Raw genomic sequence first — 12,391 nt, 5'->3', positions numbered from 1 at the left:
CCTTGCGTTACTTCAAATGCACTTTTGAACATGCATGGGGTTCCAGGTCCTTCCTTGATGCAGACAGGACTTTAAACATATAGAATTCCTCGTGAAAGTAATTCTGTTGAAATTAATGGAGCTCCTCGTATACCAGAGTAACTGTGAATAGAAGCAGAACTGTCCACATAGCTGCAACAGTAGCTGTTTTGGTGAACTGTGATCATTTATCAGCCCTACAACACGTTATAGTTGTCATGAGAAGTCCTTGTTATTTGACAGATGTCTGCGTTTTGCTAAACCCTTGCAATTAATCATTTTTGTTATCACCCTCTCCAGGTCTCAATTAGTTGTACCTAATAAGATCTTATCACACTGTGCTAAATAATTTGGTTTACCAGAAATTTTAGCTGATTTGTCCTGTTTGTGTTTGGCACATACTTCACCATTTTATGTGTGTTCCTGTACATTTCTGAGATATTGGGCCCTATCTCATCACAAATTTGAATAGGTGCTTGATTTTAAGTAGTCTCACAATCTCATTCCCTTTAATGGGATGATTTTAATGCACATTATGCACAAGTTCAAGTGACCTTCTACATTGGTCTAGAGTACTGAAGTTCTTACCTGATGAAGCCTTTCTTCAACTTTTTAAAATTACATTTATAAATATGCTATGGTTTTCTTTTCCTTACTCTTTTAAATGTGAAGCATAGCAATATGTAGGCAAGATTTTCTAGTTACCAGGCAATTGTTACCTTCAGTTTACTTCTAAAGTCCCTCTGCCACAGGGTTTTCAGAGTAATGGTAGAGTTTTGCTTGTGCTTTTGTTGTTATTGTTGTTGTAGCCCATTTTATTTCTAAGTTTCTGCTGTGTAGAAGCAGATGTACTTTCCCACAGGAACTATATATACACTCCATTCACTCTATAAATAACATAGTGGGTCAAATTCTGTCCATGGGTCCCTGAACACAGCTCCCACTGTAGTCATGCAAGGGAATGGTTTTGTCCTATTTGTGCAAAACTCATTCGCTAAGGTCTGTGGAGCCTCTCTTCTGCCATACTGCAGCACAGGGGGCTCTGCATGTGGATGTACAAAACCTGATTTTTTCTTTTGTCATCTGTTTGCTTTCTGTAGATCCTTTTTATTAAGCCTTTCTGTGCTTTATTATATAATTTGTCATTTGAAATGACAAGACAAAGTTGAATATCAACGAAAAAAATGACTCTAGAAACTCAGAATTAAGAAGGGCTCTATTATCTTACTGCTGTGGTTTAAACCAGCAGGCAGCTTAGTGCCACACAGCCGCTCTCTCTCCCTCCGCAAGTGGGATGGAGGAGAGAATCAGAGAGGTAAAAGTGTAAGAGCTCATGGGCTGAGATAGGGACAGTTTATTAGGTAAAGCAAAAGCCACATGCACACAAGCAAAGCCAAACCAGGAATCTATTTGCTGCTTCCCATTGGCAGGCAGGTGTTCAGCCGCTTCCAGGAGTGCAGGGCTCAGCACGCATAATAGTTTCTTGGGAAGACAAATGCCATCACTCCCAACATCCCCCCCTTCCTCCTTCTTTACTCCAGCCTTTATTGCCAAGCATGATGCCCTATGGTATGGGACATCCCTCTGGCCAGCCTGGGCCAGCTGCACTGGCTGTGTCCTCTCCCAGCTCGTGGTGCACCCCCAGCCTCCTCGCTGGGCAGCATGAGGAGCTGGAAAGGACTTGGCTCTGTGTAGACACTGGTCTGCAACAGGTAAAACATGAGTCTGTTATCAACACTGCTTTTCTCAAAAATCCAAAACACAGCATTGTGTGAGCATCTATGAAAAAAATTAACAGCCAAAACTCTGACACTTGCCATTCTACCCGATCCATTTCCCATCCAAATAGCAATGGCAAAATTCCCCTCACCTTCCATGATGCAGGATCAGACCTTGTCAAGAAATTGGCCAGGTGCATTGGGCTTGGAAAATATTATAAGCCTACCAGGTTAAACAAATTTTCTTAGCTACTGTGGTCAGAAAAAGAAAGGTCTAATCTTAGTTATTCAAACCTTTCCACCTTATCACCTTATTTTCCCAGTGGGTGGCTACATCTATAATTTAGTGTGGATTGAGTAAAATAATAACAAAAGCATTTGCCACTTTGATCTCAGTATGTTTATTTAATGAGTGCTCAATATGCAAGAGATAGTTTAGCATGGGAGTCCAGACTACAGTGCGTTATGTGGTTGGGTTTTATTTTCATTTTACTTTTTTTTTTTTTAATTTTATTTAACACCTAAGGTTAAAAGGAGCAAGAACCCAGCTGAGTGAGTGCAGAGTTCGTCTCCGCATGCTCACTGTCTTCTATTTAAATGTGCACAAAGGACTAATACAGTACCCGCTCTCCCCTGGGCTGTCTTTGATACGTTCTGCTGTGCCCGGACTCTGCCACTCTTCCTATCAGTCTGATCCTACTTCTATTAGCCCGCTGTGCTCAGCACTGTAACCTCATTCAGCTAGTGCTCTGCGTGAAGGCTAACAACTTCAAGGCTCTGTTAGGCATTGACACATGCAGGCTCCAAGCGGGAAGCTAAACACCCCCCTTCACCTCCTCTCCCCTTCCACATTAACCTCTATTAAGTGCAGGAAAAACACAAATGCTGTAGCGCCATCATTCAGGTTTTAACTACCAGTGTATATTTAGATATTCAGTCAGTTTGCCACCTCTGAGAACGTACTCCAGAAACCCTCTGGTTCTTTCTTGTTCTCACAACCAGATCAATAAATAGTGAGTTAGCTTGGGGAACACAATGATAGAAGATCTGGGGTAGGTATTTATGGCATAGAGATAAAATTCTGAAAGAAAACTTTGACAGGGCTGCCTTTACTTTTTGAAATGATAGTGTGTCTTTTAAATGGAAAATGAGACAAAAATGGTCTAATTTTAGGAGAATCAAGCAGAGTATTTTCAAATCATCTCCACTTTGAAAGGCAGGCTGTAGAAAAGACACAGTGCGGTGCTAGTCTGCTATCAAGCTTTGATCCAAGCACTGAATCCTACACGTATCAAAGTCCTTTGGGTGCTCAGGGCAGAAAGAGTTTTGTCACTGTTGATGTTTTTCCTAAGTATAGACGTCTGACAGCCTTTCTCTGAGAAGCAGCACCCTCACTTCCAGCTCTGTCACACTGCCCGTGCCCACCAAACTCACAGCTCACTCCCACTCCCCAGGGAGCCATCGAGATGGGGGCAGAATCCTTCCCAGCTCCACCTGGGAGCAGAAAGCACCTGCTCTCATTTTAGCTCTCTGAAGCTTTGTCTAAACAGGGCCTACAGTCATGTCTTTAATCTCTCATGAAGGGCAGATGCTCCTGGCAGATGACACTTCCCATACAATAAAAAAGTAAGTGATGTGTGTGAGGCAGCAGGGTGCCTGTCCTTTCACAAGAGTAGCAGGAGCACGGGTGACAATATACCTAACCCACACATCACCATACTTGGATTAATTAAACATATCATACCCCACATTCTTGTTTTTTACTGTTTGGGCAAAATGTAAGAAAATGAAAATGTAGGATTTATAAATCATTTTCCTAATACTTTACTCTTGAAAACCTGTTACAGAATTAAAGTGAATAAAAATAACAATCCTGAGACACACCATCTCCTCTCTAATGCTTGACATTCCTAGCTTTCCATGACCTGGAGGACCCTTAGTGTTCCAGGTGGGACAGGACTTCTCCATGCCACGCCAGTCTACAGTAATCACCTGCCTTGGGCCATACAGGAACATCCAGCTCTGTGAATTCAATTTCTTTTTGCAATGGTCTTCCATTCAGACATTCTCACCCAATGTCATAGTCCTCCTGTAATCTTCGCTTTTGAAAAACAGTCCTGGAAGGAGGGAAGGAAGGCGGCAGAGCAGAGACAATCAAAGTCGATAGTACTAGATTGTTTTTTGACAATTTTCCCGTGATATTCCTTCAGCGAGGTGTCAGGCTCCTTTCCCAGAAAGGGTGCCTGTCTGGAATGCATTACTGCAACCTGTCTTGGGCAAATTTAAACATGTGTTCAGTTCAGAATACAAAATGGAGTTCAGAAGACAAAATGGAGTTTCAATTTCATACAGGCATGCTGTTCTCCCAAACTGTGTCAAGAAAGGGGTTTTCCATCATGCAGTATTGTTTACAGAAGATAACTGTTTTTACCTTTCATAGTTGCCGTAACAAGATCAACTGTTTCTTTAGCATAGCCATTTAATGATTTGTGTTGCATCCCATCATTATTTTAGTCTCATTTCAGCAGCTCTGAGTAAAATAAAACATCATTCTGTCACTGAGCAACCTGACACAATGTCCACTCTTGGCATTTGGTTTAAAATGAATGAAATTACTTAGTTTTAAAGCTTTTTCAGGATTAGTGGTTTTTAGATAATGTAAGTTATAAATGATATCTATAAGCTATAAGCACTAAAATCACTAAATCACTAGAAATGAATAATCTTTTTCTACAATGTTCTTCCAACATTTTTGTAAAATAAAATACAGTGTTGAAGCTCTGTCAGAGCAAGGTAAACTACAGTTAGAGGGTATAGCTGAAGTTTACAATAAAATATAGCTTCCAGTTCCAATCTAAAATGGAAGACATTTGTATTCAGATTGTGATTATTAACACAGCAACATCCTTCAAAGAAATTGAGTAGTCTAGTCCAAGTGGCTTTACACAACAAATGAACCTTTTAAATACAACAGCTTTCACCAATTCTATGATTTCTCCCCTTGCTTCTTCTCCTTTAATCTTTACATTTCAGGATCTCTCTGTTGAGATGCACTTGTACGCAAAATAATGTCCCACGCTGCTCCCCCCAACCCATCCCCAAGCTTGTTTTGGCTTCAAAAACCATATGTGCTAGTGTTCATCATGCTTCCCTGCCTACATCACAGTTGGACAAGATATAGTACTATCGCATTGTGCTGCTTTTTAGCATGAACTAGGAGAAGCTCAGGTCAGCATCAGTTCAAGGAGCCATGTGCTTGATTTTTTTTTATTTTTTTTCTCTTGGCTAATTTAACTATGCCTGCAGAATGTAGGGCACATATATGTACATATACAAAGAGAAAGCAAATATGCAATTCCCTCAGAAGACAGAAGCTGTGAATGAAAAAGAAGCAAAATAAACACTCACTTCTCCCACCAACAGTAAAGAAGTTTGTGGTTGCAAGAAGCCAGAGAGAAAAAGACAGGTGAAAATCCACTCTCCTTGTAATCCAGATAGCACAGATAACCCTGTCAATGAAGATAGTTATCTGGCATAGAAAAAGGTAGCCTGTGGGGAGAACAGGATGCCTAGTTAGGCTGGAAGCCCGTGCTGAACCTGTGCATCCCTGTGGCCATTGTCAGCTCAACTAGGTACATGAAATGAGTGCAGGTATATCTGTGTATTTATAATCACAGTATATGCACATACAGGTAGCAGTAAAGATATATGTTCTGCTTCCAGCTATTGTCTTTGGCTTTCAGCCCCTTCCATTTTTTTTTCTGCCCTGTCTTCCTTTTTTGTCTTCCAAATTCCTCTGTATAAATAGGCTATAATGAAGATTCTTTAAGTTGGTATCAACATGAGGAATTTTGTTCTCTACTTATTTTTGTGCAGCCTTGTTGTAGTGTCTTAGTGACATAATCACATATAAACAAAGAATAAAAAATACATAAATGCTGACAGATTTGTCTGCCACATAAGTGGGAAAGTGAAAGCAGGCTTCATGGCCATTGCTACATCCTACAACTAATGCTATGCCACACTAATGGAAAAGTAAAGCCAGCTTTGGATCCTTTGGTAAAATCATGCCTGATAAAACAGCCTTACCACTCTGGACATTTGTTGAACTCTGTCATAATTATTGCATCAGTAGCAGTCAAGCAGTGTTTATGTATGTTCCTAACTTATATGAGTAAATTGCATTTTACAACAGTGCTTGGATATTTTGTGCATGTTTTTGCTTGCTGAATGTTGTAACTTGTCTTAAAAAGGCTTATTCTACAGGAGATTCTAACTGGCAATGCCATAGTGTTGCCTGAATGTTTTATTTATAATAATAAATAAAGAATATGACGCAATTCTGAATATAAACGGCTCCAAGATATATATTTTTTTCATATTACAATGCAGTCATATTCTTAGTTTGCTCTCACCCAAACTTCTCATGCAGTTACACTTTAATATGAAAAGAAATGTTGTCAAGAGTAGTTATTATCACACATCAGAATATTGTATTAGCATTCACTTTTAATAGATTAAAATGAAAGATTTTGAAGTCTGCCCTTAATGATACTGAAGGATCTTGGAGACACATTGGGAAAGCTTTAGATGAAATGTCATATGATTTATATACATCATACGTAGGTTCAAAAAAGACAGTTCATTTAACTGCCTTCCTTTGTGTCTCATCTGTTGTGTTTGAGTGAATCGTCCACAAATTAAGTGATGCTTGTGCAATTTGTTTGCTTAAAATCAAGTACACTGAGTGGTGGGGAAGTTTAGGAAATACAAGGTTCTTGTAGACCTGCGATGATGAGTAAAATAAGACAATTTTGGAGGCACAGAGTGTAACCTGGAAGAATAAAATGTGGTTGGAGACATCTTTGGGTCATATCTGCTGATCTGTTGACTCACTGTCTATCTGGATAGGCTGCTTGAACTGCTGTTGAATAAGAATATATAGAGCTGAATAACCAACCAGGTAGACCTCTCATGAGTTATAAAAAGGTGAAATAATTTAATATTGGAAAGAATATTCATTTCTGATGTTTAGGGACCTGTTTTGGAAGCTTCTGATACACCTTGGGCAAATAAATTGTAGGACTTTCCAGATGATCATGCTGTTGGCATTTTTTTCAGCGTTTATTGTTTCAGTGGGGACTAGTCATATTTCTGGGGAGGGGAGAGGGGAGCATGGATACCATGCACTGCATCAGTGTCTCTGAACTTCTCTTCTGTCGCTGAAGGCTTGTGTACCTTTTTTTTTCCACTGGGGTGGGATGTATGGGTCATCTGTATTCCACACTTCTTTGGAAGAGATGATGAATAAACAATTCAGCATTGAAGAGAACTTTTTTTTTTTTTTTCCAGCTTTGGTTTACATAAATCATAATTTCCCTATTTTATAAACATTTTAGTAAACATTGAGAACTTACAGGAGGTGTCTCCTGAACACCTGCTGTAGAAAGCGTATGTGTATATGCTTTGTCATTTGAGTTTACAGTTGGCTTGCAGGCTCATGTTTGATGTCTTAAGGACCACCAAGGAGCCATGCACCACACTGCACTAGTCTGAGGGCAGATAATAATTTATATAGCTGTACATGTAGTATAAGTACTAACATGACAACAGTGTTAGTGTTAGCTAATACATTACAGCCCGCATCCTGCAAATATAAACACTACAAAAAATACATATTCCATCAAATCTTATTGAACTATACAACCTATTACAAAGTTTTACACATACTTCTAAGAAACAGAGGCTAAATATTGCAGTGACTTAACTCCATGTTTGAATATTGAAGAAATTAAGTAATAAACCAAACAGCTGCTGGGTATTTTTATATATTAAAAAATCACTCAGATTTTGCAGACATTATGCATCAATATATTTTTCTGAGAATTTACCCTAACAAATTGATCTGAAATGTTGTAGAAGGTCATTTCTTGTTTAAGGTCAAGCCAAAAGGTCAGGAAGTTTAACTTCAGGTACAGATTTTGTCTTTCACTTTCATTGGTACATGCTTACTTTAAGTCCAAAGACCATAGTAGAACTGAATAACTTCAGAGCTAAATAGAGGGCCACAAGCAAAGAAAGGAAACGCAGAGATCCAAGATTGACCAAGATTGTACTTGCGCATTTAGTAGCAAGACAGATCAAGTAGGAAACTGATCTAAGAACAACACACAGAATGATGAAAATTTCCAAGATTCATGTAAAAATGACATTAGGTAAATTTTTCTGTGAAAGCAGATTTGGTGATTGTAAGCTTGAGAGCAAGGGCAGCTGACCAAACATCCAAAACAAGGAAATCCCTGAAAAATTAGTATACTTTAGTAAGATTCTTTTCTCAAATCACAGGCTCAGGTGTTACAGAAGGCAAAATAAATTGAAACAACCCTGGACTGCATCTAGCCAATATGCAGTGAAGGAAAGAAATTTATTCATGTTCATTGCAGCTAAGCATATGCAACATCGTATTTGAATTATAGCAATGTTTGTTGTGCAGTATAGCAAATACATGACTATAATGAGGGAAATTCAAAATGTGAGACTTCAAAAATCATGGTCTCCAGGGCAGATAGGATTGCCATAACTAGCCAACTTAACTACACCGTCCAAAGGATTTCTAATAAATGTGATGTTGGAATGTATCTTTTCTGGAAAAAAAAAAAATCTAAATTTATTTTAAAAACTAAAAGAAATGATGACTTTGTTGTTGATAAAATGATTAATTACCTTCTTTTTACAAGTAGGAATTTGTACCTTATTTCAGATCTGAATTTCTGTAACTTCCATTTCTCAACACTAGATCTCATTATACCACTGTCAGGAAGGCTGACATCTTGCTATAAGATATCTTTCTGGGGTGTAAGTACCAATCTCAGTGATCAAGGCACCTTTCAGCCTTTTGTCTGACAAGCTGAATATGTTGAGCTCCCGTAGACCTTACACTGGGGCACTTGGTTTCCAAACACAGGCAGTGAAATGTCTCTTCAGAATTTCATCTTTCCATTTGAGTAGAAGAAACAAAGCATTGACCTTTTTCCATCATTCAAAAAATCCAAACACTAAAAAATGTTCTCCTAAATTCCACCCTGAATTTTAATAAAGAATAACATTCTTGAGAAAGCTGAAAGAAATGGTAGATGTAAACAAGAAACAGTGAATTAACTAAAAGATCATCAATCCATATCTTTAAGGCCTATTCCAACTATTTTTGTTCCATCAAACTTTGGAAATACTGTACTTCCTATGGCAGATCTGAGCCCGTAGCATAATCCTTTCCCTCCCATGAAAATAGGGATTCTGACAGATAGGCTGTGACTCTTTATTAAATAACTCTGGCCAGGAAGGGCAGACCAGCAGCTGCTGTGCCAGGAGCTGGCACTTGTTCAGTTTTACTGCTGCTGTTACAAGGCTTGTATCCTCTGGCAGAAGAAGAGGATGAACAGCTGGAAGCCGAAACCTCTTCAGCTGCCTCAGCAAAAATTGGTGGAGCTGTATGCCAAAGCCACACTTTGACTTTGCCACCTTGGTGTAGCTGAATATACTGCACCTTGCAGGTAGCATATCCTGAAAAGCTCAGCACGGATTGAGAAGTGTCCACAGGAATTTCACTGCCACCTTCCGTAGGAGTAAAGCAAGCTCAGTCGGTGTTGGGGATTTTTTAAAAATGCTTCCGCGTCATCAAAATGATGGCTCATTTCCAAAATATGTCACTCTAAGCATTCACAGAAGGGGTCAGGTGAAAGTTATTTCAAACAGACCTCATAACAGCTGGATATTTGTGGTTGATGGCTGAGGATGGGGATTCCTGCTGTTGTTCATTTCTACTTGAAAGGTTTGAAAAGATTTCCCCTACCTGCTGAACGGGCACTGGCACTATAGTTACCTTGTTGGCACTGCCACTTAAGTGAGCCTGATGGAAGTTCTGTGGGGACATCTTCCAGATTACGTAAGAAATCATGAGTTTTATACTTCTTTGTGTTGATAAAGGATAAGGCTTCCATTCTGAGAGTTTTTCTCCATCTAGACCCTCAGTTTTTAATCAAATCCTTTCTATCACATTTCTGTTACTTCTTAACTGTGGTTGAGGGGAGAAAAAGAACCAGAAATTGCTTTGTATACGTTTCCAAGAATGGTATTTTTCATTTGTTGAAGGGTATTTTTGCAGTTCTGATTATGAAAGTTTATTTTATTCACACATCAAGCAAACTATCCTTTTAAGCCATACAGTCAGGAGGTATACTATTTCATACATTCAGATGTCTGAAAGCTGTCTGGAAATGTATTTCCTAGTTTCTGATATGGGAACATTTCAATGGGAGGGGGTTTAATTTGTTTTGACATTTCAACTCTTGTTCTGCTCAAAAGCTAAAGTTGGAATCCATTAAGATACATTTTAGTGCAGTTTCTATTCTCATCTTCCTTTTCTCAGTAACTGTGCGATTCACTTAGTACTTCATTACAACCAACAGCAATATGTATACATGGTGCACAAAATGAGCCATTTTGTTTTAAAACAGATTGCAGATGAAAGGAAACCATTCATTTCTTGCTTGCTAGCTGTAATTACTAGAGCGCTAATTACTCCAAATCACTGACATCCAGGGTCAATAAGGATGACAACAGGAACATCAAAGACATGATGCACACACGCAATTACAAGTCTCTAAAACCAGGCTGTAATATTAGTTTATGGCTACTGTTTTTTTTCAGTCAATGCTGAAAAATATTCAAGTTTGCTGAATGTTTACTATTATTTCCTTTGCAGTTTGACGGTGAGAACATGTATATGAGTATGACAGAGCCAAGCCAGGACTATGTGCCAGCCAGCCAGGTGGGTTAATTAATCTTCTCTGCCTTGTTTCAAATTGTAATTAAACAAATTCAAAGAGTTGCATTGCAAATGAGTGCCACTATCAGTAACTGCTGCAATCAGGAATAATCATAATTTATAAACAAAGCATTTAAGCCTTGTTTCCAGTTAATGAGATAGAGCTGATAAAACACCAGAGTTGGCGTTTGTTGAAAGATACTACCTTGTTTCCTCTCCAGAATGCAAGCAGCTGTTTTGCCAGCATGATCTTTCCTAAACAGTTGTTTTACCTTCAGGAAATAAAGTCTTTACAGGTGCAGGTTATTTGTTTATCTGACTGCAGACAAGTTAATCATTATAAGCTACACATGTCACAAATAGGTTTAATTATCACTCGTAGGTCAGTTGTAGTTGAAGAATTGCATTTTTAATGCTAATCGTATGGCTGAGGAACATTGCCAATGTTACACCATTAGCAACGGGGTTAGGGAAATGACTCAGTCTCACGTAGCTTGCAGCCCAAAAGGTTTAATGTGATGTGGATTCTTTGTGGGTATTTTTGATTCCTTTCCCTTTAGGGGAACCGTACACACTTAATTCTGATATTAGATGCATATTTCAAAATCCTTTCAGAAACACTTCCACTTGAACCCTAAAATGCTGTAGCTTTCTAAGATGGAAAGATTTAAATTATTTCTTAAAAAGGATAATTAATTCTGTAGTAGTAAGTCATGTTGATAGTGGTGTAGATCAGTTACATTGTGCAATAGAAATTGCCCTGAATAATTGGACTTGTGGTCTAGGTCATGCAATGTCTCAGGCCCAGCAGTGGCTAGTCTGATATACCTCTTTCTGACAGGACCGGTGGGGTTATGTGAAGCTCTCTCATTAGGTGGGAAATAAGTTTGCCTGCACGGTAAATGTGTGTAGATAAGCTGGGTGTAAATTCATAGTTCAGGAATTCCAATTTTAGCTCTGGAAAGTGACATTACGTTCAAATCTAAAAGTCCTTATAAAGTAGGGTTCTTCAGATAGTTGTGACAGGCTACCTAATTGTAGCATGTAGTATGCCAGTATATTTGGGACCAGGGAAGCTGGAGGCTGTGTGAGATGAACTACACTGTTCAATCAAAAAGACTGTCTTCAAAATGTTCCACCATGTTGCTTCCCAGTCTTCTGTTGAAGTTATTGTTGAAATACCTTTAGAGACCAACTATACTTGCATTTAGGATTTGTGTGTGATTGAACTTATTCAGCTAAGAACCCTCCAAGATCCAGAGGTAGTTTAGAACAGAACTGTTTGATTAAAAAATGAAAAATTATATTATTAATTTTTCTCTAACCATTAATCCAAAAACTGTACTGACAAGTTTTAGTATTACTATTAGATTAAAGCAGCCTAGTATCATCTCATTTATGCCTTAAGGGTTTTGAAGTGCAAGGGCTAATTGAATTTGTTTGAAACAGTAGAAATACAAACTCTGTGAATGATTGCTGTTATAAAGCAGCTGCTACCTTTCAGAGAATCATTATGTCTGTCTTAAATAGTTTTGAATAAAGAATTGCAAATCCACATTATACATCAGAATTATTTTTCTTCTGTTGATATTTTTGTACTGTGTATGCCTCTAGTTTAAATAATTTAAATGGCACATTGAAAAATTAAGAGTATAAGTTTTAATCTTTTATGCAGTTTCTACATGTGCTAACAAGGCCCAGATCCTTAGAGATATTTATGCATCTAACACTCACTTATTTCAATGGAAGTAAGGTGCTTAAACTACCTTTAAAGATCCAGGGCTAGATATTTTAAGTGCAAATTATTTTGTCTTCAAGGAAAAAATCTATC

At 38.3% G+C, this 12,391-nt stretch overlaps 1 protein-coding gene across 4 annotated transcripts in view; it reads left to right on the top strand.

Moving 5' to 3' along the window:
- Nucleotides 1–12,391, top strand: part of TOX (thymocyte selection associated high mobility group box) — a 222,723-nt gene that overhangs the window by 103,230 nt on the left and 107,102 nt on the right. For all 4 annotated transcript variants that reach the window (XM_040545649.1, XM_040545646.1, XM_040545648.1 and 1 more), the window contains exon 2: nt 10,498–10,563. In XM_040545649.1, the coding sequence (XP_040401583.1) occupies nt 10,498–10,563 (66 nt within the window). The remainder of the gene's footprint in view (nt 1–10,497; nt 10,564–12,391) is intronic.

The sequence above is a fragment of the Cygnus olor genome, chromosome 2 (assembly GCF_009769625.2).
Source record: "Cygnus olor isolate bCygOlo1 chromosome 2, bCygOlo1.pri.v2, whole genome shotgun sequence".
Classification (NCBI taxonomy): domain Eukaryota; kingdom Metazoa; phylum Chordata; class Aves; order Anseriformes; family Anatidae; genus Cygnus; species Cygnus olor.
The sequence above is the reverse complement of the archived record's forward strand: the minus strand, read 5'-3'. Positions and strand labels throughout refer to the sequence as shown.